The sequence below is a fragment of the Microtus ochrogaster genome, linkage group LG9 (genome assembly GCF_000317375.1).
Source record: "Microtus ochrogaster isolate Prairie Vole_2 linkage group LG9, MicOch1.0, whole genome shotgun sequence".
Lineage (NCBI taxonomy): Eukaryota > Metazoa > Chordata > Mammalia > Rodentia > Cricetidae > Microtus > Microtus ochrogaster.
Genome location: NC_022034.1, coordinates 19,947,831 through 19,975,315, shown reverse-complemented (window position 1 = coordinate 19,975,315; position 27,485 = coordinate 19,947,831). Strand labels below are relative to the sequence as shown.

At 33.7% G+C, this 27,485-nt stretch overlaps 1 protein-coding gene across 6 annotated transcripts in view; it reads right to left on the bottom strand.

The window, feature by feature from the left end:
• Grik2 (glutamate ionotropic receptor kainate type subunit 2) overlaps window positions 1-27,485 on the bottom strand; it is a 588,331-nt gene that overhangs the window by 324,478 nt on the left and 236,368 nt on the right. For all 6 annotated transcript variants that reach the window (XM_026787407.1, XM_005363515.2, XM_005363512.2 and 3 more), the window contains exons 5-7: window positions 19,593-19,774; window positions 14,379-14,432; window positions 10,316-10,489 (exon numbers count right to left, since the gene is read on the bottom strand). In XM_026787407.1, the coding sequence (XP_026643208.1) occupies window positions 10,316-10,489; window positions 14,379-14,432; window positions 19,593-19,774 (410 nt within the window). The remainder of the gene's footprint in view (window positions 1-10,315; window positions 10,490-14,378; window positions 14,433-19,592; window positions 19,775-27,485) is intronic.

Genomic DNA, 27,485 nt, shown 5'->3' with positions numbered 1-27,485 from the left:
TTTTTCCCATTTTGGCATTACTTAGACTTAAGCTGTAACATTATATGAAACTAATCTGGAATCTACACATAAGATTGGGTGGATTCTTATAAAATCACTATTTGTATGTGATTTAGAAAAATTAATTGTAGCTAATGTCACATTTTGAACTGCTAATTTTTCATGTGTGTGTGTTTGTATGTGTGCATGTGTGCATATGTGTGTTATTTTTTTATTCTCTACGTAATCTACTATCACACATTACATACAGTGTTCAATAACTATTTGCAGAATGAGTGGCTAAATAACTGTTTACAGATTTTTTTTTATAAAAGATTGACTTCATACATTTCAATATCTGGGCCTGTTTAAAAAAAAAACCTTACTTTTTTCTCCTGGTTCAATTTGGTCATGGGGTATTCTGAAGATTAATGAATAAAATATTTATGAGTTCTTTTAGAAAGGCAAATGAAAGATCAACATAATATTTCCTCTCTGCATAATAAAGCAAAAGAGTTCCTAATATCCCTTAGGCAAATTCACCCTAAAACTCCTCATTTCATTTTGTCTGAAATATTCTTTTGATTTATTAATGTGGATTTAAAGAACATTGGTCTGAGCACAGTTTGGAAATTAAAGCATCAAAGTAGGACCTTCTTCATTTCTTAAACCTTTATGTCACAAAAATGCAGACTATACTCTTAAAAAATAGGCTTCTGATATAAATACACTTATTTAGATAGCATTATCAGGAAAAAAACCAAAATGATTTGGTGCTAACTCTATCTATAATTCATGTTTATTTACTCATTTATTACTGGAGCATTAAACTGTACGACTATGTATGGCTTAATATGTTTTGAGGTAAATCTATGCACTTACAGTCATATTCATTTGCAATATTATACAAATAGGGTATCAAGATGGAGAAAATTGAAGCTGATTCTAGCAGGAGTAGCATACTGATGAGCAGGAACGGCATTTTTCTTGTAATAAAAGGACAACATTTGCGGAGCAATCACTATTTGCCAGATATCACCTTTGAACTGTATATGTTATACTTGATCATGAGATTTACACTATGATCCAGGCATCACATTTCCATTGACAAGATGAAGTGACTGAGCCTTTGCAATCTTAAGATGTTAATGACAATTTAGAGAGACTGTAATGGCAGAACTTGGTTTATGTGGCCAGACTCTGATTACAGAGCTCTTGCTCTAAGATAAAAGTAGAATATAGTTTATAGGGATACAATAGACTCAGACAACCTGACTGAAACTCTATGCTTTAACCTTGTGTTCAATAAGAAGTGAGCTAACACTGAGAAAACTAAATGTAAGATTCCTCCTCACAAATTTACAAGTAGACCCAGTTCTTTCATTCTATAGTAATTTCAAATTATTGGAGTTGAACTAGGTTTTAAGAGTACTAGATTCAAATTTGATGCACATTATGTTTGAAATCTTGATAAGAATTCTGTCAACTGACAGTCCAATAAAATATATACACACAAACATCAGTGTTTTTGCATACAGAAAAAAAATAAAGAACAAATTGATGAACTATAAAGCATTGCATCAAAATTTGGGCTCTTAATAAATGCTGGATAAAGGGAAGCAATAATAAGATAATTAAAAAAACAAATTAATTTTTCAATATTTCAGAGGTTAAATAATTATTTATTTTTATGTAAACCAATCACACAACATACAACTTCTATTTGATAAGTGAATTTCAAGAGATTAAATCATCCCAACTAAAAACATAATGAGATTTGGAAACAATATTACCACATTGATTTATTCTCTCTTTGTGATATGGGAAAGAAATTGAAGAATATTGTATGTAAACTATAAACCACAATAAAGAACCTATATTACAAACTTAGTAACTTCCCCTCACCTATCCATAGTTGCCCATATATTTACCTAAGTTATATGAGAATTTTAATCATATTTCTCATTGTATTGAAGAAAGACAGCTACATCTTATTAAAATACATAGCAACAAGGGCAGGAGGTAGTTCTAGTAAAAAATTATCTTGTACTCTCCTGTTTTGTTTCATTTTGTTTTTGTTGTTGTTTTGTCTTTTTTTCTCTTTCTCTGTCTCTACATACTTTATCAAAAATTGATCAGTGTACTGAAGAGTGGTCCTTAACTCCTGGAGTTAATTTAATGCTATGAGTCATATAGAAGAAATACTTATTTTTGAATTAACACAATTAAGTAATGAAAGAAATTTTAAGATCTTTTGGCTTGTTACTAAATAAATGATTTTTTTGAATTCACTGGAATTTAAAATTATAGAGACTCACCTATCTCTTAAACACTTAAAAATGAATTTTCTGCAAATGAACTAAATATTGGAGGCTTAAAGTTGAAATTATTTAATTCCTGCATCCATAAAGTAGAACCTTTAATCTATTGGGAAATAGTATGAACAAAAACAGACATTATAGTTAAATTTACATATAAATCATATGTAAAGTATATAAATGAAGGAACATATTTACAAGGTATCTAGAAAATTCAACTAATTCAAAAAAGGCAACTAGATCATCCGAACTTTATTATAGGGTAGCAGAGTGTTTTGAAATTTACACTAAAGGTCTGAAGAAAATTACACCATTGACAATGACTATATAACTGAATGAGTAATGAGTATATTTTTACTATTATGCATAAGCAAGCTGGGATTATTGGGAATGTTTTCTAGGTTTTATTTAGAGCATTAACAATTTAAGTGAACTGTTTGTACCTGGTTTAGTTCTCTTGTGCAATATTATTGAAAATTCAACAAATAAATAATAACACCATAATAAATCTTTGTACTTTAGTAACTTCTCAAGGTGAAGTTTCAATTAAGGGTAATTGTTCATTTATAGCAGAATATATCTGTACAGAACACCGAGGAAATGACAACAGATTATAGAGTGAAGGACAGGGGTAATTTTGCAGGGAGGAACTTCCACACTTGTAGAATCATGAGTAGTTATGATCCTTCAACAGAAAACAGAAATAGAAACAGCATTGTGATAAGAACTCATGTCTAGGAAGCTGAGAACATCAGCTGGATTATAATATGTGGCCATACCTACTATTCATAAGAGTGCTACTCACCCTGGAAGAAACTACAAATGCAGACGTTGTCTTGCTTTTAAAACTCATTTAGATAATTAACCGTTATCCCAGGGTGACAATTAAGATGCTAACTCATCCAGAAAAAAATATATGAGTCCAATTTGCTGTTTCCTTTTATAGTGCTGACATAAAGAATGTCGAACTCTAAACATTGTGATCGTGTGAGAGGGTAAATGACTATGATACTGGTAATGACAGGCCTTGCTCCAAGGACTAAAGACTTTGCTGATTATTCTATTTTCATCGGTTCATGGGGAAAAAGAACAAGAAACATACAAACACTAGTGTCTCTTGAGGGAGGGTTGCCAGTGCTGTCCTGTGAGACTACAATTCTTTTACTCATCTGATGCATATCTTCTTTTCTTGGCTCTGTTCATTCTGGAGGAAATTGGCTATTGCTTTCATTTCCTCCATGCATAATTACTGACTACAAAGATGTTTGAGAGAAAAAGTATTTGCACAAGGCATCAATATACTGCTATTTTAATTCATATATACTATATGGTGTTTGTAAAAAGTCAAATGCATTTTATATTAATAATTACTAATGTACAATAAAAATATTTTGTACTGGTGATATAAGGGAATACTTGCCTCGTAGTCTCAAGGTACATCACCTGACCCTCAGCATTTCCAAATTTTGTATTTTCTTTATATTATTATAATTAAAAAACATTAAAATATTTATCAATTTTTCTTTATAATTTTTTCACTTATTCTACATACTAACCACAGTTTCCCCTTCCTTCTCTCTTCCTGTTCCCTCTTCCCAACTCCCATCTACCTTCCTCATCCATTCTTTCTCCATTCAGAAAGGAGCAGGCCTCTTATGAGAGTCAACATATCAAAATGAGGTAGGACCAAGCGCCTCTACCTGCATCAAGGCTGCCTGAGGCATTCCAGAATGGAGAATAGGTTTCAAAATGTCAGCTCATGCAACAGGATCAGTTCCTTATTCCTTTGATAGGGGCCCTAAAAACAAGCTCCAGGAGTCCAGTTGAAGACAGAAACTAGATTGTATGAGTAAGGGGGTAAGGGGTCAAGATCATGACTGGAGAACCAACAGAGACCAATGACCTGAGCTAGTAAACTCATAGACTCTATATAAACAGCTTGGAAGCATGCATGGGACCTACCTATGCCCTCTGTATGTGGGTTACAGTTGTGTACCTTAATACATTGTCAACAGAAAGATTGTGAAAAATCTAACGAGGATTATCTTGGTAAAAACTTCTTATCGTAAACTTCATGTCTACCTCCAAAATATTCTGTGATGATATAATGCTTGCTACAAAAAATACTACATGACAAGCCTCATTAATCTTTACAGTTATCAGGAACTCCAATAAAACACATAGAAGAACTTTACCTGTTCTCTTAATATGACACTTGAGTCTCAGGACTCTACAAAATGAAAATTGGTTAAAGACTTTTTTCTTTAAAGTTTAAGCTGCACATATAACACATAGAATTTTTGTTAACTGAGATATTTTCTTAGCAATTCATTTCACTTCTACCATTTCAATCCTGCTCGTTCTCACAAAATCAGAAGTGTATGTTCTTTTCCACATTCCTTTTCTACCTTCTGGAGGTTAAGTGTTTCTAAGCAAATCTGCCTCTCTAATGAGAAATCAATACATTTCCCTTGTATTTATATGTTTTGCAATCATTCATATGTGTTGCTGCTAGTAATTAAACCCCTAGTGATCTTTCTCATGACTTTGGTCTTACTTGGATGAAACTGTACATGTGTCTCTTAATTTTAGAACATGGTTTAGACATGGAGTTGTGTGCGGAGAATTCTGAGTGCTTGTGAGAACAGTTCAAGAAAACAAGACAAGAGTCTTGTGTTTTCAGGTTCATCAAAACACAGAATTGCTCTTAGAATGTGTTTCTGTCTCTCCCCTCCTGCACCACCAACCAGGTGTAACAGATATGAGTGACTTTGCTTCAGATTATGTATGATTACTTGCTGCTCTTATTCAATTCAATGTTCAAACTGTCTTTTATATGCCTCGACAGAATAGCATGGTTTTACCACATGTGGCTTGTCTTTGTGACTGCATATAGATTGACTGAACTCATGAGATCTTTACTCATGTGACCTCTTAACCATCAAAATAGAAATTATTTGAGGCACTAAATAAAGTTGGATATTGCATGAGTCCACCAATTTATAGGCTACATTCTCCCAGGTCCCATCCCTTCTAGAATGGTGACAAGTGGCACCCAAATTAGATCCTGAAGTCAATTGCAAGATAAGAAAGTGGACATCCTCATCAAAGAAAGAGGATTAAACATAACAGGGAAAAAACAGGGAGGAGTTTGCCTTAAGTCGAGCATGTGTATCATTTTTTCCTGTTTCTTTTTTATTTTTATTGAACTCTACATTTTTCTCTGCTCCATTCCTTTCCTCTCTCCTTCCCAACAACCCTTTCCCAAGGTCCCCATGCTCCCAATTTACTCAGGAGATCTGGTCTTTTTCTACTTCTCATGTAGATTAGATCGATTTATGTCTCTCTTAGGGTCCTCATTGTTGTCTAGGTTCTCTGGGATTGTGATTTGTGGGCTGGTTTTCTTTGCTTTATGTTTAAAAACCACTCATGAGTGAGTACATGTGATAATTGTCTTTCTGAATCTGGGTTACCTCACTCAAAATGACGTTTTCTTACTCTATCCATTTTCCTGAAAAATTCAAGATGTCATTATTTTTCTCTGCTGTTTAGTACTTCATTGTGTAAATGTACCACATTTTATTATCCATTCTTTGGTAGAGGGCATTTAGTTTGTTTCCAGGTTCTGGCTATGAGGAACAATGCAGCTATGAACATAGTTGAGCACATGTCTTTGTGTTATGATTGAGCATCGTGCTATTACTGGGTCTTGAGGAAGGTTGTTTTCTATCATTTTTTAAAGAAAGGAGAAAGACAAGTATTAAAATCACAACTGTTATATTGCTTGCAAGTGATTTATGATTATAATTCCTAACTTGCAAAAGAACAAATTTTAGATGAAAGACTGTGGGACAGAGTCTCCAAGAATAATGAAAAGGTATATAAGCAAGAGGAAGATCTCCATTCAATTTTGGGTCACTTGGGCATTGATTTGGATTGTTATCAAGATACTTAAGGAACAGAAGAATAATATCAATCATTAGGAAAAATTACCAATCATTGAGTGAATAAAAACTGGATGATCAAACCTTAAAATTGCTAAAAATGGTAAAAAAGATTTTTCTCAGTCAGGCAAAATTTAAAGTAAAATCAGTGCCAGCAACAACTATGTCATGATGACTTCCTTAGCTCCCTTACTGGAGCCACCCTTAGATATATATTTGCCATTGACTAAAGATGATCCTGAAGAATGAGATGAAGTATATGATATTTAATGAAATCTTGAACTCCCAATACTTCCCAATGAGTATTTATGAGGCCCTATGAAAATGTTAAGTTTACTACATTTTAGACATGTTTAGACAAGGCAGGGAAAATGAATTCATTTACCAATTCCTCCCTGGCCTCATGAGCTGTACTTAATAATTCTTGTGCAATTTCAGAAAAAAATCAAAGTTTTTATCAGGGATTAGACATGTATATAATGAGAGATTTTCTAAACGGCTTCTTTCTGCTTTTCCTAGACCTACTGCTCCATGTTGTTATGAGCATCATTTGGATTGGAGCAATTATGCACAGTGGTTTCCACATTATTTTCAAATCCTTGCTAAAATGGTTCCTAGCCTTTTCTAATTTTTTTAATGCTAAATGTGGTTTTTAGATAAAGCCTATGGAAAAGTTCACCAAATAGGACTGAAAGTGACACTGGATATGTCACATGTGAAGTGCCCACTGGTAAATGGGCATCACTAGACTACCTAACATACCTTACATAACATACCTCCTGCAGCCTTCCTTCATTAGGGATGTAGCTACATCTACTTGGATGAAAACTGTCGTGGTATCTGACTTGTGGTATACATATATTAATAATATACAAGGTCCCTCTGAACTTTATGCTGATTTCATGGGTATATTTAAATATGCCTTTGATAAAAATGTAAAAAAGGAACAAACTCAAGAGTTATTGTTAAAACAACTGACTTTGATAACACAAATGAAGACTGTTAAGGAGTAGTAAGACATCAGAGAGACAGGAAATGTGAACTTTCTAAAGTTAGAAATATAGGGAAATAAATACATAGAGTAAAATTAGCTGCTTTAGAATCCTATGCTGTTCAAAGACAGATGTCAGCAAAATCTTTCAATTGTGGCCCACCTGGCCACTTAAAGAAACAATGTAAATTGTTCTTACAACAAATGAATATTCAGAATCAATGAGCTCCTGTCTTAAACCGTAAAGGAAAGAAAGGGAAACACTTGGCTAAGAAATACCAATCTAAATATGCTAAGAAGGGGCAGTGCATTGCCTAGTAACAATAACAATACAAATCAACAACAAGACAATGGATTGTGGGCCCCACTCAGTTTCTGTAAAATTAGAGGGTTTAAACCCAAGAACAAAAACATTTGTGCCAGCTTCAGATTGTAAATCTATCCTCTTGTTGTAAGCTGCTACTCAAAGAAGTGCTGCTAATGATATTCCTTGCCCTAAAGATATTGCCTCTTCAGTTCCTCAGTGTTACACACAGGGTATTGGAGACCTATCCTTCCTGGAACAGTTTGACTTTTATTGAATCCCATAAAGGAAGCATAGTTAACCCTGAAATCATTAATGAAGATAGTATAGGAAAAATTACAGTCATGATCACAGTGCCCACTGACTGGAAATTTAAAGTAGGTGAAAATATTGAATAATTATTATGAATATTTTATGTAGTACCTTCATTTAAAAAAAAAGCTATGCTTTGTGAGGGAGGAAGATATAGTTGCAGCTTTAAGACCTTTACTGAAGAAAAGTGGTTAACCAGTATTGGATTTAAAAATAAAAGGAAAAACTTCTACAGGATTAATTGTTTCTGGAGCTAATATATCTATTATAACCATTGAAGAATGGTCCTTGAAATGGCCCATTTTGAAGTTAAATTTGACCCTAACTTTGGTCCTATGAGCTAAAAGGAAACAAAGTGAAACATTCTCACTTCTAATGTTATTTTTCACAAGCACATTGGCTAAGAAAAGAATGGGATATCAAAAAGGGAACAGATGAGGAAGCGTTGCAAATGATTGTTAAACCTATATCCCCACAAAGACAAATCATAAACGTGGATTGACGTGGACTGGGTTTTTAATGCCACCTGCACAAATTACAAAGAAATCTAGTGAGCCTGTCTGGACACCTCGATGACCTCCTTTCTAAAGAAAAGCTCCACACTCTTCATCAGTTAGCAGTTAGTCAGAGAACGATTGGTGAATGGGTACAAACCCCCCCCTCTTTTTCTCCCTGAAATTCTCCTGCCTTTGTAATTCAAAAGAAATCTGGTAAAAGGAGATTGTTGATTGACTTACAGAATGTTAATGCCACCATGTGGCCAATGGAAGCTTTACAGCCTGATTTACCTATGCCCAAAGCTATTCCTAAAGATTCTCCTTTAATAATTTTGTATTTAATAGATTGCTTTTATACTATACACATTCATTCAGAAGATAAAGAGCATTTTGCCTCTTCCGTTCCCTTACTAAATCATAAATAACCTCAGCTTTGATATCAAAGGACCATACCACCTCAAGGCAAGAAACACTCCCCTATTATGTGTCAATACTATGTGGGAAAAGTTTTAGAGCCTGTGAGGCAGGCCTTCCCTTGGGCTTATATTATTCATTATATGAACTATCTCACCTCTAAAGAAGAAGAGCAATATTCCATATATATTATTTCCATATAAGACTAAAGACATGCTACATAAAAAATGGGCTTATCATTACACCTGAAAGAGTACAAAGATGAGAAACATCTTTGGGACAGCTACTTACTAGGACGACAACCCATATCCCCAAAATATGTAAATTAGATGAGGCAACTTTGAAACACTTAATGACATTTAGAAATTACTAGGGAACATTAACTGGCCATGTCCCATTTTAGCAATACCTAGTTGTGTACTAACAATCTACTTAAAAGTGAGGAAGATGAGATGGTGTTAAATAGTCCTCACATAGTTGAGAGATAAAGGAAGAACTACCGCTTTGTGGACCCAGACTAAATAAGGCAGTTGTGGATCCTGTGTATACCTCATTTCCTTTACAATTACATATTTTCCCCACTAAATTGTCTCCTACAGGTGTTATATCCAAAGGAGACAAGCCTTTTGCATGAATTTATTTACACCTCAAGGGCAATAAAACACTAATTTCTTGCTTACTTTTCTTGCTCAATTAGTAAATCAAGGGAAGACCAGATGTCAACAATCATATAAATTTGATCCATGCTGTATTATATTTCTTTGAACTAATAATAGTTAGTTTTAAAAGGATTCCATGACTATGAATTAAATTTTCATTTTCAGTTTACCATGGAAAGATAGGAAATTATTTTCCAACTGTATTTTCTCATAATAACTGAATTTGTGATTACAAAATTTATTCAACCTTCTCCCATTACACAGACAGATACATATTTTATTGGTAGCTTTTCTAAGAGTATAAGAAAAATTAATGGTTCAGATATTTATCAATATATTAATACTTCTTTTATTCAGTCCAATGGGTGGAACTGGCTATTTTGTTTCATTTATTACTGTTAGTTCATAACTGCTTAAATGTTGCTTCAGATTCTGCTTATGTTGTAGGATTATTTTCAGCAATAGAAATTTCTTTAATTTCATCTTTCCATTCTATTATGCTCCCATTACTACAGAAAGTACAATATCTGGTTAAACCCCACACACACCCTTTGTTCACTCTTCATACACATTCACACACTAACCTCTCTTATTTTATAATTCATAGAGACTGTTAGGATTATCTTATGACAATTCTTAACCCCCAGAGTACACATTGTCTGAATAGTTGAATAATATTGGCTATTGCATGAACCTTTAAGACGCCTCATTTATGACCTCCATTCTCCTATGTCACACCACCTTTAAAGCAGAAACAGTGTAGAACTAAAGGCAATCATAACTCTGATATTATTTTTATGTCAAAACATCAAACTACTCTTTGCACCCAGGGGATTTAATGATTTATGCAATACTACTTAAAAACACAAAAGTTGATTTTTAAATAGGTATTCATACCGTCATAAATCCATCCAGCAAACCCGAGTCAGGTTTTGGAGGTGCCTGCAACCGTTCCATAGACCACTTTTCAATGATGGAGGAGACTTGTGTATTCTCTGTATTTAGTATTCTGAACCCTGTCATATTTACGCCACTGTATCTGTAGGGCTCCACATCAAGAGCAAAGAGGTCCTGAAACAGAAATTTCCTGTGTTACCAATAGTAGATTTAATTCATGAGCTTACAGTACTGAAATTATTACTTCATATTTTCCTTAGAAACTAACAGCAGTTTATCTCAAGTGATGTCAAGCATACTTTGCACATGAACACAAATCTATTGGTTACAATATTATTTAAACAACAGAATAACATATATGTAACATTTCTATAATCTTTTTGTTAAAGGATAACTTGATCTCATAATTTATGCAATGGTACTTTTCTTTAAACTAACAAGGGTAGTTTTTCTTTGTACTACTTTTTAACCAACTAGTCACATTTTAGTTTTGTTTTGCCTGTGTTTCTATGATTCTTTTGCTTTACTTGTTTTTTTTTTTTTGAGAAGCCAATTCTGAAATAATGCTCTAATAAATAATAGCTCCATAAAAGATGAGGGAAAATGTTAACCTTATGAATATTGTTAGTTTTAGGAAATTTGCACATCCTCTGTTACATGACCCATCTTAAGACTGACCATAATGAACATTGTTTCTGTTGACCTCTAAGATCTGCATACCATGAAAATTCTTGTCCTGCCTGTTAGTTTTCCTGGGAAATATGAGGCTCAAGCTACCAATGAAGTTGGATGTCATCATATAGATGCACCGTATCTGAGACTTCCATCCACTTTCTAACTAACATGAGGAAAATTTTAGCTCTTTCTAGATAAACTGAAATCCCAAGGTACATGAATGTCACTGATCCTTTGTACATTTTGTTTCCTACTCACACTGCCATACCTTCTAGGGAACAGGCATAAAATCCAGAGGAAAGCAACTGGCATTGTACACTTTGCTGCAGAGGAATCTTTACAATTTTATTATTCAATTTATATGATCTATCAAAAGAGATAAGATATACTTTACTGAAAATGTAAGTAATTAATGTATGGTGATATATACAAAGAAGGAAAAATGCTTAAAATGATAAGCAAATTTGAATTTAAAAACAAACAAGCCCCTTGGTAGTTTTTATCGTGAGTGACATTTCAAATAGCAAACAGAATCTGAGTTGTAATGTGGTTCAAACCACTTTACACAAAATATGAGGTTTAGCGTCCTGAGTATTTTAAGATGAAGGAAAAAGAAATGTATAAAAGGAGCAAAAAGGTTACCCTCTGACCTTCTTCAACTTCCTCTCCCAGAGTGGGGCCATAAAAGTATTCTTTTAGTCTACGTGCTTTAAAAATAGGTTATGAGAGCCTCTTTCGTCTCTCATACACACCATCTCCCTGTTGGAGTAGTGAGCAGTGAATAGTGCAGAATGCAGAAACTCATGGCTGCTAAGGCACTTAGATTAAGTGATTGCTGAGTGGTTAGTGCTAAACAGGACACTTATACCACCTTCTCTAAGTCTCATAGAGCATAAAAGAAGCAAAAGCAGAACAAATAGAATGTGAAGATAGAACAAAGGGTTGTGAAAAGGTTAGCTTCAAGGCATGGCACAGTCATTGCAAACATGACCTAAGCAACTGTAGTTGCCTAAATTGGAGCAACATAAGATTCAAGGGCCTGAATAAGATGCAAGCTGTCAGCAATCAATCATAAACATAGAATAGTAGGTCTTATCCTTCATGTTGATCGATTGGTTATGATGGATTTTAAGGGATGGATGTTATCGTTTTTAATTGGGTACCAAACAGTGAGCTACCCAGGCCCCAATGGGGAGTTCCCCTCACTGACATTCAAATGGTCCTCATTAAAATCTATGATCCTTAAAACAAAGCAAAAAGACACAAACATGGAAAAATGACCTGTGCAGAATAGGACAGGGCACTACAGAGGTAGAAAGGAAATAAGAGAAGGTGTTGTTGAAAATAAAGAGAATGGGCTAAAAACACTTGTTAATTTTTCAAAGAACAAATTTAATAAGAACAAAAAATGTAGAGAGAAGTCTTTCATTCTAGAGGACTGTTGTACAATATTTGAAAGTTCCTCAGTTCTAGGAGAAGCTGAATAAACAGATTTTGCTTTACTTCACCTAATTTACTATTGCTATATGATACTGTATTTTTATCCAGTCATATTTACAAACAGCTATTGACTCTTCATCAAATCACAGCATATAAACTAAGAGTTCACTCCATGCCAGCGGAAACAGACACACGGTAACAGACACACAATAAATATATGCATATTTTCCCCGTTGCCTCATCTTTTGCTCAGATGGGTCCCAACCATGTATTTTGTAAGATGAGGAAATCCGTCCCCATCCACCCACATACACCTGCTTTAAAGAATGACCAGAATATTGATAAGGTCAATGTCACTGAAAATATGAGTAGAAATATGAGGGAGAAAATATAAAGCATGATTCTCATGCAAGATTGATTGAAATCAATTTGATTGCAAAGGAGAATCAAAGCAAAGAAAATGGGAAATTTGGTTTATAATTAAAGAAGTATAAACCTTTATTTGCAGGCAAATTTGTTATAACTTTCCTAAAAATAAATGTTGTACTCTTTTCTTAACTATAAGATAATAATATTTTTCAAAATTTTACAATTATATTGAATCAAGTTGCAATAGAATTATGTGGACCCATGTGAAAAGGAAAGAGCCATTCCATCTTCTCCTTCCTATTACCCAGTTTTTTATAAACTGTAAAAATCATCAAGGAAGAGGTGATGCAGCAACATAGCAGAGCCAGTCTTCGTGTTTATATATAGCAAACATCCAGGCTGTGCAATAAATACTCCTGGAGGAATCATCATCTCTCAGAAAGCTATTGAGAACAACTGGATTTTACTAACTGCAAAAGCAAGGAAAATAATTTCAACATTTAAAAATAAATAGCAAGAACACTGACTGAACTGTTCCTAAATGGAATAGAAAAAAAACTGCTATAGAAGCTATAGAGAAAAGAACAAATGAGTAGAATTATGTGGAGTATATAAGAATCAATTTTACTTGAAAATTTCAATAAAATCAAAGAAGAATTGATTTGGAAAATAATGAATTGATATTTAGATGTTTTTAATTCATAACAATACCACAATATTTAGAATTATACTGTAATGACCATGAAAACTGTACAGATGCCTTTACTCATTCTTTAAGCAAATGTGGTAATTGATCACTCAAGATATGACAATCTACAGGTAAAGGATAATAGGATACAGGCTGGAAATGGGAAAGAAAGGTCTAGTGAAAGAGATGGAAAGCTACTTCTCAGGAGAAATCAGATCTGAAAGCTAAATGGAGAAAGAAATAAGTGAAACATGGCCTTGGTATGCACACATGTAATCACAACATCACAGGAAACAGGCAGGATTGCAAGAACCATTTATAAAATAGTAAAGACAAATTTTCCTGCATAATAAAGAAAATGTCATGGGTATTTCAGGACAAAATGTAAAAGTAATAGGCAACATGTTTATTGCAAGTTTAATCATATTAACCTAAAATGTTACTAAATATGGACAATTTAATCAACTAAGAGGGCAATTAAAAAGGCTTGATATCAAAAACACACCCAAATCCAGCCATCAAACAAACAAACAAAAAAGAGCAATGATAATAGCATGAGACATTGTGGTTGCCTAATACACTGGGATTTTTTTGTGGGTAAGCTAATTTTAACACCTACTATGCCCTTAAAGGCTCTGGAGCCACATAATTAGACACACAACACTTTCACTTGATAACTGAAATGATATTATTCAAAGCCATCAGCTTCCCCCAAGAGCTATTAGTTCTATCTCATGATTCCTTCCAGTTATATTAAGATAATATAAAGTATAAAGTAGAAATGTGTTGTTCGTTACATTACTTCCCATTCAAAAACAACATTTCCACCCTCTTAATAGTCATAATAATAAAATCTACAGCATTATTTTTATGTTTTAATAAATTGCTTACCAGAGTGGTAAATATATAATGATAGTATTCTGTCATCATTCCCATAGCTAATGCCTAAGAGGTAAAAAAGTAAAAGAAACAAAAAGATTAGCATTGAGGGTATATATAATGTGAAAAATATTATTTCAGTATGGCAGGTAATGACAAAATATACAACTGATATATAGTTAACTTCCATTACTCATGGTATATAAAATTGGATCGTACTTAATTTTCCCACTAGTAAGAAAACAATTATTTTTAAAAGGAATTTTTGAACCTATTCTTCTGACAGTAAAGCTATTGTTTGAATGTTTGCAATGGTAAAATCGATAGCATTATAGTTTAACAGCAGTAAAGTTTATGTAAAACTTTATATATAGTTTAAAACATTAAAATTGATTTAAAACTTGATATTAGCACACTTCTTCCTTGGGTTTACATATAGTACACACACTAGAAATATCCTAGTGAGACATCCTTTTATTTGATTAGTTTTTTGTTGTTGTTGAGAAATTAGCAGGAAGAGCTACAAAGAACAAGGTAAAGTAGTACTCTTTCTCTGCACCTTAGGAATAATTGTGACATTAAGAAAGGCAATGTAAATCAGAACTTGTTAAAAATATGGATAATTAACTGAATATTTTGACTTTTTTCAAAGATCAGATAAAATTTACTATTTGTTTTTGTTTCCCTTTTCTACATTTCTTAACAGATTCTGACTGACAATGGTTTTAGGTCAAGTTCCTTTTGTATTGAAATTTGCACTGATGAGAATTATGCCTGTCTTTTTCACTTCTAAAAAAGTAAGCGAAATGAATAGATGAATAGCTGACAGTGAAACTGAAAACCCATTCTTTTATTTTATTTATTTATTTATTTATTGCTAAAGGAAGAACTCCTAGATGGAAGAAAGTATTCTTATCTGATAGTCTCCTACACACTTCTAACTATTCGAAAATCATTTGCGAAGTAGCCTTCTCAGCTACTACCTGTGTGCAACGAACAGGAAAGCTTCATAGACGTAGGTTGGCATTCGCAATTATGTAGACTAAATTTTGTATATTTTAACTGTTATTCAGTATAAAGGGAATAGCCACTTCTAAAATAGAACACATAAAATACTGCTTGGCAAACTAAAGATTTAAACACAGAAAAATAAATAGGGAAAAATCACTGATTTCTATTTCTTGAATTAGTAACATTTCTATACCCCTATAACTTCTGGTTAAATTACCCTAAGCAAAGTAAAGGGATATTTTCCTCATTAAACATTTACATTATCTGTTACACTAGAGAATGTCTGTTGCCAACAAAATGTACAGAAGCCTTCGTATCTACATTCAATCAATGGCAGCTTAATATTACCATTGTTTCTAAAAACATTAGCTCAAAATGTGCAGAGACAGATAAAGAATAAGTTGTACAAATATCATTGATATTACAAATATATAAAAAGTTAAATTAAATATATTGAATATTTAAACTATCAAAACTTCATAATGTAGGTGCAACTATTATATGCACTGAAAGAAAACTAGCACATAACAAAGTTAAATAAAATGCCCAACAGAGTAACGATGGCTCTATCTCTAGTATTTGGAGTCTAGACCTGACTAAAAGACAGTTGGAGACACTAAATGTGAAAACAAAGTTACTCAAGTCAACAAAAACCAGGAGAATGTGTGAGAACTGTTTCTGCTAAATTCACAGAGCTTTTCATACTACAATAGGTATATTTATAGGTTAAACCTATAAGGGTCGTGACTATCACATCTCTGGTCTGAAAATTGTGACAGTAGCTGTCAGAGGGAATGTGACTCTGCAAGACCAAGCTGGTTGTAGTCCCATTTTCTATATGGGCTACAGGATTGCCACCTTGATTTAAAAAAAAATGTTTGCCACGGGGAAGTGGTGGTACATGCCTTTAATCCTAGTCCTAGGGAGGCAGAGGTAGGTGGATCTCTGTGAGTTCAAGGCCAGCCTGGACTAGGAGAGCTAGTTCCAGGACAGGCGCCAAAACTATAGAGAAACCCTGTCTCAAAAAAGAAAAAAAAAAGTTTGCAAAATAGCAACTTGGCTTGGTCTAAATCCAGCTTAAATCTGAAGCACACTAATGTTTCAGGAGACATGTACTGGAATCATGGGTTCTCCATTAACTATGCCTCCCAACTCCATTTTAACCACCACAAACTAATGGTGTTCAATTTGGATTTTTTCCTACATATTCATCCATGGTATTTTATAAAAGTGTATATTATATATTCTAAAAGATGTTGACTCCTTTCTAAAAATATGTGAATTCTAAAAAATATTTCCATTTCATTGATAATTTGTAACTTTTAGCCATTCAGGCCAGCTTGTAAAACAGGGAATAGGAGTTGAACCATGGTAAGGGGGTGGAGTAAACTGCCATAGGCTTCTTCTTTATTACCTTGAAAAACAGTCTATAATAAAGAGTGGGTTTATGGCTTTATTTAACATTTTTTAAAACATTGATTTTGAAACTAAGAATAAATCATAAACTATAATATTTGATCTAAAGATGTTAGTACTCATTTAGTAACCTCAGAAACAAGAGGGTTATTACCACCAAGATTAGCTTCATAGTCATTTGCTCTGTATCTCCCCTTAACTACACACCAAGGTGTCTTTCCAAACCTCAAACCACACAAAGGAAAAATATTTGCACCTTCTTGAGAATGATATTACTGGGGAAGCCTCAAAGGAAGTACATCGTGGCATACATCATATTTTCATGAAGACCACATATGAATTTGTTTCAGATAAACTTTGGGAAGCTGCAGCATGCAGCTAGCAGTTTTTTCATTCAGGTACATGCTGTGTAAGCATTCTATTCTTCCTGCTAGATTCAGCAATAGGATTGTTCTCACAAAACAAAAGTGAAGGACAGAGGGAAAGTACAAATATCAAATATTAAATTTACTTTATAATTTGTTGCTGTGGGTATATTTGCATTAGCTTTTACATTTCTTCCAAGATGAAGGTTTTTTTTTTTTATTTTATTTCACATTCTCTGATCTCAACTTTGAAGTCCTTGGTTATGATTGCCCTGTGTGATAGAATGTCCTCCTGAGATTTTACTTCTGAGCATCTTGGCTTTGCTCTAGGGAATTCTCTGTCAGAAATCTGAATTGAAGTGGAATTATCTGTTGCTTAAGCATTACTGTCGATTAATGTATGAAACTTGCCTCTAAGGATACCTAGTCAATCCTGGGCTTCACTCTCTTTCAGAGCTTTCAGGCAAAAAAAAAAAATACAGTTTGAACAAATGTTTAATTTATGTTTTTTTTGTTTGTTTTTATTATAAAACAACAAGGTTAAGCTGACTAAGGCCATTATTTTCTGTTTTTTTCCTATCATCTCTTGGATGGAGCACTTCTGAAAGCTCATCTACTTGTGCTGTTCAGCTCTAAACAGATATCTCTGGTAGTCCCCTACCAGCCAATGGTGCGTAATCTCAGAAACACACATACATCACATCACACTACAGCCTTGTCTTAGTTTAATTTCCATTATTGTGATAAGCACCATGACTGGACAGAATGTGGGGGAAGAAAGAGTCTATTTGCTTTTTGACTTCGAACAGTGGATTGTGACTCCAAGGGATTGAATGATACTTTCACAGGGGTCAACAAAGACCCCTGGAAAACACAGATATTTACATTATGATTCATAACAGTAACAAAATTATAATTGTGAAATAGCAACAAAACTAATTGTATGGTTGCGGGTCAGCACAACATGAGGAACTGTATTAAAGTGTTTTGGCATTAAGAAGGTTGAGAGTCACCATTCTAAAGTCACATTCCATCACTGAGGGCAGGAATTGGTGGCAGGAATTGAAGCAGAGAACACAGAGAAACAATCCTTGCTGTAATCCTTGGCTTACACACAGCTAGCTTTCTTATACAACCCAGGACCACCTGCCTAGGAATGACACCATCCACAATTGGCTGGGCCCTGCTCCCATCAATCAGAAATCAAGAAAATGTCGCACAGGCCAATCTAATGTTAACAATTTCGCTACTGAGTATATTTCAATATTAAATATTATTTGGGATTTGTCTTCATATTCAAACAGAGCAGGGTTTATCTAAGGAACATTATAATATAATGGATACATCTAATAGAAGGTAGAAAACTCTCTGTTATTGGAGGTTTTCTCATCTTCCAGACATAAGCACAAATCAGTTAGCTCTTAAAAGAAAAATCTCATCTATTGCTTGTTAGAAGCCCAGAGAAGAGGTATAAGCTAGTTGTCTGTGGGAGTAAAGAGAAGACCACTTCTCTAAATTAAGTGTTGTTCAGAAAACGTGAAAAACTTCACTTCTGCTTTAGTGTTTATTCCATCATTACGTTCACACTGAAACAAAACAAAAACCAAAGCCAAGCATAATCCCACATATACTTTATCACCTGCATAGAAAGCTAGAAAAATATCCAATAAAAATATGCGAATCTTAACAGTGCTCTACAAGTATTTTATCCTACACTTAAAGGCTTAAAGCACAGATTCAGTCTGTGTCTAGTAACTCTTGCTTTACATATGTTCTCTTTTTCATCATCCTCACAGCCAAAGGAAGCTGAGCTATCCCGGTCTAATCTTGGAGAGACTGTGTGACTTGAAAAGCACATACTACTAGCAAGGAAGGTGCAGAGAAATTAGCATTTAACCAAATGATGTTCTCAGTATTCATTCTACAATAAAGCCTTGCCTTACTAAAAGAAAATTTCAAATTCCTTTTGTTTTTCAGTATGCTACCATTATGTGAACATTATATAACTGTAACTGCAATCTAGAGTAGTCTCTCTTTAAATGGGGGGCGGGCTGCTGCTGGAGACTAGATGCAAAACTTTGTGTACTTTTTGATCCAAAAAATATGGTTTTGAACTCAAATCTTTGCTTTTGTCTTTTAATGGTATAAAATATTGTGCAATGTGGTGGTTTGAGTAAATTAGTAAACTCTCACAATAATCAACAAACGATTGAAATTCATCTCAAAATTGCAGTGTTTTAAAGATTTTCAATATTGATTTTACATTTTTCCTAAAATAAATTAACAAAAAGTAATTGTCAGATTTTCTGTAATAAAATCATGCTCAGATGCATTCTCTGACTTCTTAATGATATAACACTAAGTCATTATCTTTAAACATAGCATAAAGAAAATTTTATAATAAAACTAAGAATTTAAGTAACTTAAAATTTACCTGCTTTAAAATGCCCGCTGCCATTTCATGACTGCAGTCGAAGATTACATGGAACTCTTTGCCTCTTTTCATTTCCTTCAGCAAAGGCTTTGCATCCCTTGTATCAGCTGGCAGCTGACGGATTTTAAGTCTTAGATTGTACCTTGATGGAGCTTTGATGAGCTCTTGCAAGCGAATGAGACCTTTAATAAGAAAGGGAAAAAATGCAGAAGCAAATCAAGAGCAGGTCATAGAATAATGAAATGTAAATTTGACATATGATTATATTGGTCACATGTAGGTGCTTTGTGCAGGTCAGGGGGCTAGCGTTGGAATTCCTTTATTTTTGTTTATTTATTTTCTTTTAAACAGCGATTTATTATTTCAACTAATAGGGCCTGCAACTTACTATCTAGTATAAGGTGGCCATGAATTGCCAGTGATCTTCCTGTCTCAGTCTCCTGAATTTTGTAACAACTTTGTCAAGTCAATATACTAGTATAATATACATAACTTCAGATATTAAGAAATGTGCACTCTCTAGAAAAACATCTTTCAATTATGGCTCAAAATATATCAAATCACTAATTTATCTTAGTAGATCATAAATTATTTTAAATACTATTGTAATTTATTGATATAAATAATTTTCAGTGCCGAAAACTTTTAACATTTGATACACAGAACCCTGGCACTCAAAAAAGAACCCTTACTTAAAACATGTCACTGAATTCTTTGTGATTTAGATCAAGTCAAAAAATGTCCTGTCTCCTCCCACTCTTCATTCTTACATCTGTAGAAACACCTGTATGTTTCTTTCATGGTCTTTCTATTTTCTCTAAACAATTGCTTTGATGAAAATTATTACCATAATAGTAAAGAGATTTTAAAACAACTAATGTACCCCCTTTTCTCTCCTTTCTCTATATCCATTTGCATGTTGCTTAATTATGTTTGGTAACAGAAATGGAGGCAAATTTCTCAACTAAAAATCTAACGTGTATTCAAAAAACCTGTCAGATCATGAGAACAAAACCACAAACTGCTATTTTAACTAATTGTAAATATTATAAAATATTTTTATTTTCATTATCGATGTAGTACCATAATATAGCAATGTTATAAATGCTGTTGGAGACACAACTACTAAAATAGTAAAGGGATTAAAAAAGCAAAATTTTCTAAGAATCACTCATTTAAATTGAGCCTAGATTTTTAAAAACTAAATGTCTATTCAGCATGTAGTACATGAATGCAAACAAATCTTATACTAATGTTGACTGCATAAAAATAAGATAGTTATTCAGCCCATTTATTTTAAAAAATTATATTAAAATTAAATCCAAAGTCTACTCTAGCTTAGGAGTTGGGTTTGGTTCTAAGTTCAGCAGTCAATGATCGGTGTGCTTTGTGCATGACTCTGAGTGCTAATAACACTGGCTATGGATTAACATATAAAACACAAAAAGGAACTTGTCGAAATTGGCCTTCAATAAATGACAATTTGCCATTGTTGCTATATTGGCTGATGTGGAAAAATAAATATCTTTAAATCCATTCCTGGAATACATTTGTCACTGATTTAGGGAGGGGAAAAAAAAAACAACCTAATCTCAAAACTTTAAAGACCATTTTGGGAGATTCCCATGTTAACAAAGGAAAAATGGAGCTATCAAGTTACAGATTAATTTAACAGCTTGGATTGAAAAAGTTCAACGGACTTAGAAATAGACATTTCCAGAAGAGTGGTTTTTGCAGAGCTCCTCCAAATGTAATGTCTGCCAAGTATTTTCAAGTCTTTTAAAAGCTCATGTGGATAGTTCATTGAGCCACCAGGTACAATAAATGTTTGTTTATTCTCTTCACACATATATATCCCGCTGGTATTAATGGAACAGACTTCAGTTTGCCAGCTTCCCTGGGGGATGATATTGAAGAGTGAAAAATATAAATCACTGTTGCTAGTAGGAGCCGCCCTCTATTACGTGAGAATTTGAGTGAAATGTTGTCTTCAATTATTTTTTTTGACCTGTGTTCTGTGCAATACTTCTTTATGAAAGACACTGTTTTGTAGATAAATGTAATCATTGCAATAATCATTTAAATCTAGTCTTAAGCTGTAATTAATAGAGGTGAGGGAAGCATTTCTATACAAATATTATTTCCATTGGCTGTTCACCCTCAAGTATTTGAATAAATTCTCCCAGTATTTCCATAAATAAGATAGAATCTGGAGAGCAGTTGGAAAGTCAAGTGGAATCATGGTTTTATATTCTTGTTTTCTGTCACCTTCTCCAACAGGGGGCTGGAGTACGCTTGTGGATTATCAGTCTTCCATTGCTCTATCACATGATATAATTTCTATCTTTCCATGTCTACTCTCTTCCCTTGCCTTCTCCTTTCCCTAATATTTTAACAGAAATTCCTCTCTAAATTTTTGTATCTTGAATATCTTGGATAAAAAGGAGAGGACTAACAAAGTAATTTTAATGCATTTAAGACATCAAGAGAATTAATATTTTCCTACTTATTGTATATGAAATATTTGATAGTATTTCACTAATATATTTGATGGGATAAATTTTTATTTTAGCTTATCTTTTTATTTTTAGGTAGTTTTTGAAATGATAATAAAATCACATAATTCCCTCTTTTCTTTTCCTCCCTCCAAATCCTCCCTTTACCCCCTTTTGGGTCTTTCAAATTCATATACCCTTTTTTTTTGTTAATCGATGCTGCATACATTATTCCTAAATAGATAAGTATATCCTAAGCACAAGCTGAACAAGGACACCAAATGTAGGCATGCTACTTGTAGCCAACTAATGAATGTTAGGAGTCGAAAAGTCTTCCCCAGGGAAAACCACGTCAATTACATTATTTCATATTTTTTATAAGCCCATTGTTCATGTTACCAAGGTCAATTCACACAAACATATATTGTGCATCAATTATCCCACCCACAACCTTGTTACTCCACCCTCAAGTAGGATGGAGATTTCCTCCAAAGGAAAATCAGTATAAACCTTAAAAATCTATTGTTACAAAATTAGTTATATGTTTCCTTTGTGCATCATTATCTATCACTCCACCTAACTCAAATATCCTTCTCTTTGCAACTTATGACTAATGAACATGGTATTTTTTTTTGACAAGATAGTCTTACACAAATTTACCATATGTAAACAAATATACCTTCTTATATATAATCTATAAGATTTATAAGTTAGTCTTTTTCTTTGTTTAGGAGAAAAATCTTTCAAAGCAGTTGACATGTCTATATATAGTCCTGTTTCATATTAACTTGGTGTTGATAGAGAAATACAATAACACATCTATTAGATTTAATAAGAGCACAGACATTTTCCTGAAAATATGCTCAATACAAATACATTTCCAGCAACATTTCAGAAATATTGTTTACTTAACAAATTTGGCAACCAATTATTTAATGGCAGAACAGAATTGCAACTCTGCAAAACAGACTTTTAATTAAATATCCCTTTCCCCTAATGTAATTAGTTTATACAATGATAATAAAAAGAAACACCACACAGATGGGTTTCTAGAATGTAACAAAAAAAATTCTCCTGCAATTACCTCCTTATTTGGTAGATGGGGAACATCCTGTTAACTCTGAATCCATCACTACATGTGTGCTATTGTTGGTTTTTAACCTTTTTTATACTCTTCTTTATTCCAGCATTGACTGAAATCAAGGTTTTCTTTAGCATTTGGGGACAAAGGTCTGAACTGCTCTTTTCAGACATTGTCATCAATTTAGCTTTTAAGGAGACTCCAGAAGGAACCATTTATACACACTCCAGTTGGCACTCTCCTCTACAGAGATCAATCACACTACATCTCATGTAGGCTCATGCTTCCCTAGCCCCAGGAAGGGAGTCCCCAGCTTCCTCTTACACCCAGGTATCCATTTCAGCAGCCAAATGAGCAAGAGTTTTGCCACCTGGCAGACTGTCCAGGCCCATTTATCAGGTTGGTTAACATGATTTTTTAGCAAGCTAAGATAGACTCCCACAAAATGCATTTTAAACTTAACAATGTGAAATATGACTACTCTGGATTCTGTGTTTCATCATCTCTTCATTGTTCAAGCTGAGAATAGAAAAAAATACATGAGAAGACAAAGCAAATAGTTTTGATGGGTTATTTTTATTAAGAAAACTTTAGACTACATTGGTGTTTCAAGATGAACTGAATAAGCTGTGTACAATCATAAAATATATTTTAACATATATTAATGATATAAAAATAAGCAAATGAGCAAGGTATCCAATTATAAAAAATAAAAAATACACACATACATATATCACTGTTTCCTTGGAGTGAAGTATTTATGTTCAATGCAGATAACATAGAAAATAACTAACAAATACACTTTCTATGTATTTCAAACTTTTATATAAAGGTCTTACCAGACTGTTAACCCAAACCACAGACCTCTAATTTCACTTTTAATGTTGGAATCTGTGGCTTTTGCTACTGGCTCCTGTGTGGTACTATCTAAGACTCCAGAATATCCTTTCTTGAAAGAGCATTTTACTTAAGCAAATGCTTCGGTCCAACAAGAAAAGATATAATGATGTATTGGGGATGGGGTGCTTTGTGTCATTTTATATTTATTAGCTCAGACCTACAGTTGTTGAAAACCATGAGAAGAGGGCTATCATTCATGTCTACAAAGTTCATGTCCAATAGAAACTATTTGGTGTTTATGTAAAAGTACATGTTAGTTTTCCTGGTTGGCAATATTCCATGAATACTTTTACATGAAACATGAGCATTATCCATAAACACTGATGAAATGGAAACTGGGAGCTTGGAGTTTGATCTTTTTAGGTTTGGCCATAGGTGCCTCTGCAATTTTAAATTGAATGTTTTAGTTGTCATGAATTGTAACAGTGAAACAGTGAGTTTAACAACTTTCAATGAATTCTGTGAGTCATACCAAACTTGAGGATGATCTTCACCACAGTTGAAATTACAAGTTGTGATAGAAATTAGGGTCACTGTAGAGGCACTGAACTTTTTATCTGTTATAAATGAGAGGGTTAGGTAAGAGGATTTTGAACTTCAGAACAATGTAATTGCTCACTCTGATATCTTGTCGATACTCTAAATAAAAACTAACCTGGTACTTCCACTGTCTGTTCTATAAAGCTGTTTTTTTTTCATATGCTTCTATCTAGGAAGTATAACCTTTATATCTAAAGTAAAAGACAAGGTGTCTTCTCCAATTGCTCTATTTCTGACACAGACCGTATCTAGCTTTCTAGCAAGCCCTGTCAGAGTTACTTAAAATATTAACAGAAAATGATTGGTGCTATAATTCTTGAGGCACATATTATGTCTTACATGGGTATTTATTATAAAAATCTGAATATATATATATGCTGTAGGAATTCCTACTGCCAGTAGTTTTTAAGTTACCCGCCCACTTGGGTGTGTCCTTTTATACTATATATGCTGATGTAAAGCATTTATACGGCCTCTTTTCAGGCTGTGGGATTGGGTTGCTGTTTCCCATTCCAGCAGAGGATTGTGATCTGTGAGTCTACCCCTAAATAAAAAAAGCTTCTAAGCTAGTGTGGGATTTCTTTTTAGTGTTCTTCTTCATATGTATATGCCCATATAGCAAGAATCTAAAAGAATCAGAGATTTTTTTTTGGAGCCAAATCAAAGATAACCACCATACAAACCATAATCCCAGAGAATTTAGACAACAAGTCCACTAAGAGAGAATTAGATAGATCTAATCTACATTGGAAATAGAAAAAGATAAGATCTCCTGAGTAAATTGAGAACATGGGGACCTTGGGGAAGGGTTGAAGAGGAGAGGGAAGAGGCAGGGAGGGGAGCAGAGAAAAAATGTAGAGCTCAATAAAAATAAATAAAAAAAAAGATCTGAGGAGGAAATAAGTATAGCCTAGCATGGGTTGTTTGCAGAAAAGGAAACATTGAATTTAGATGCTTATACCCACAGCATCAAAAATAGTAAGAAGAAAACGAACCTCTCCTGAATGGTTTAGGCCACCAACTCCCACAGATTGACTCTGGTCAAGTAAATATATATATACATACAAACCAAAACCCAAAATAACAACGTCTTAGGAACTCTCAGAGCACGATCATGATCACAGTTGGATTTTTGACTGGCATTTGATAATTTGATTCTTTGGTTGTTTATAAAGACACGGGTGTTTTTCAATAGGCTGGAAACCTTTTAGAATTAATGTAGATAATTGCAATTATTAAGGATGTCATACTTAAATCAATAATACCTTGGATAAAGTAAGAGCTCTGTATACTGTTCCTCTTCTTTCTTAGCATAATTCACATTTCCTTACATATAATCCATCACCTGCTATCCTGGCTATGTGACGGCCCTCCCCCAGTGGGACTAACATACCTCATTGTTCAATTTTGATAGCTACAATGCAAACTCCTTTGTCTCCTGCCAACTGGCACAGACATACACCTGCCCCATAGCACTCTAACTGCCCTCTCAGCTTGTGATAACCCAATGCAAGCTCTCCAGACAGGGACTGATTAGGTAGCCTGCTGTCCACCTGTGTTCCACCTGTGTCCAGGTCAGCACAGTTATGAAGCAGCAAATGATCCTTCACAGCTCTAACGCTGGCTGTGTCCCAGGATGCTGCTGTTATTGGTTTTATCTTTCCACTTAATACATCAAATATGATTTAATGTTGACATTGACAAAACAGCTAAAGAAGCTTTATGTGGTTATGCCCATAACTGACAATAGTTATCAGAGCTACTATGTGTTAGTGAAAATGAGAAGTAGAAGGTGACTCTTTAGAAACTCAGATTTTTATCTTTTCTTTTATTGTTCCAGAAGAAAGCACCACTAACCCCAAAGCTTTCAATAACTGTGCTCACTGAAGATGCGGCTTAAATATTTACTTTTGAAAATGTGAACACCTCGTAGCATGAGCTCCATTATTTGAACTATAATATAAAAACAAATACAAAGGTGTGAACAGTAAATATATTACTTATGAGATCATAGGGTATTTATGAAACAGATGTAGCAATACGCTATCTCCAATGAATTATGAACAATAATGGGGGCATCACTAAAATACAGTGGACTGATAAGAAACAGTATCTAAATGGTTGACTAGTTAGTGAGTCAGGAAGAGTGAATTGGTTGAAGAAGAAACTATTTTTTAAAGCAGTATGATTAGATAGATGATGATGATGATGATAGATAGATAGATAGATAGATAGATAGATAGATAGATAGGCAGGCTCACAAAAACTTGTGAGTTGTTTGGTAGATGCTGCTGGAGATCCAGGTATATGCTGTTCTCTAAAATAGATTGATAATATTAAGTAAAATCACTTAATAAAGGTCATAGTTTAGATTGTAGTTTATGAAAGAACTAATGTGGTTATTTTATAAACAAATTTGACTTAAATGTACAGAAAAAGGAGAACTTAGAAAAAAATTCACGAGGCTTCAGAAAACCCAATTGCGAAAACTCAGTTTTCTTAAAAACAAAAGAAGGTAGGTAGAGGGAGGCTGATTTTACTTCTGTTCAGAATTATGAGTCTTCAATGTCCTTTTCTAACAAGAATAGCTTTCCTATGTCATTGTTCATATAAAACACATGGTTGTCATCACCAACCAATGAGTTTTCTTGTCATACCTAAGCAAAAGTAGGTAGTTTCTTTGTCCCAATCCCAGTTTTCTAAGAGCATACCTAGTTATCCTCATATGTTCACCCTTGGTCTAATGAACTATATAATCCCAAGGCATAGACTCACCATAAGGTATCAACATTGTTTCTTGGGTCCACTTTTGAGAGTGAGAAAGTTAGGCTTTTCTGTCAGTTGCCTGAATATCATATTTCTTTTTTTTCTTTTTTT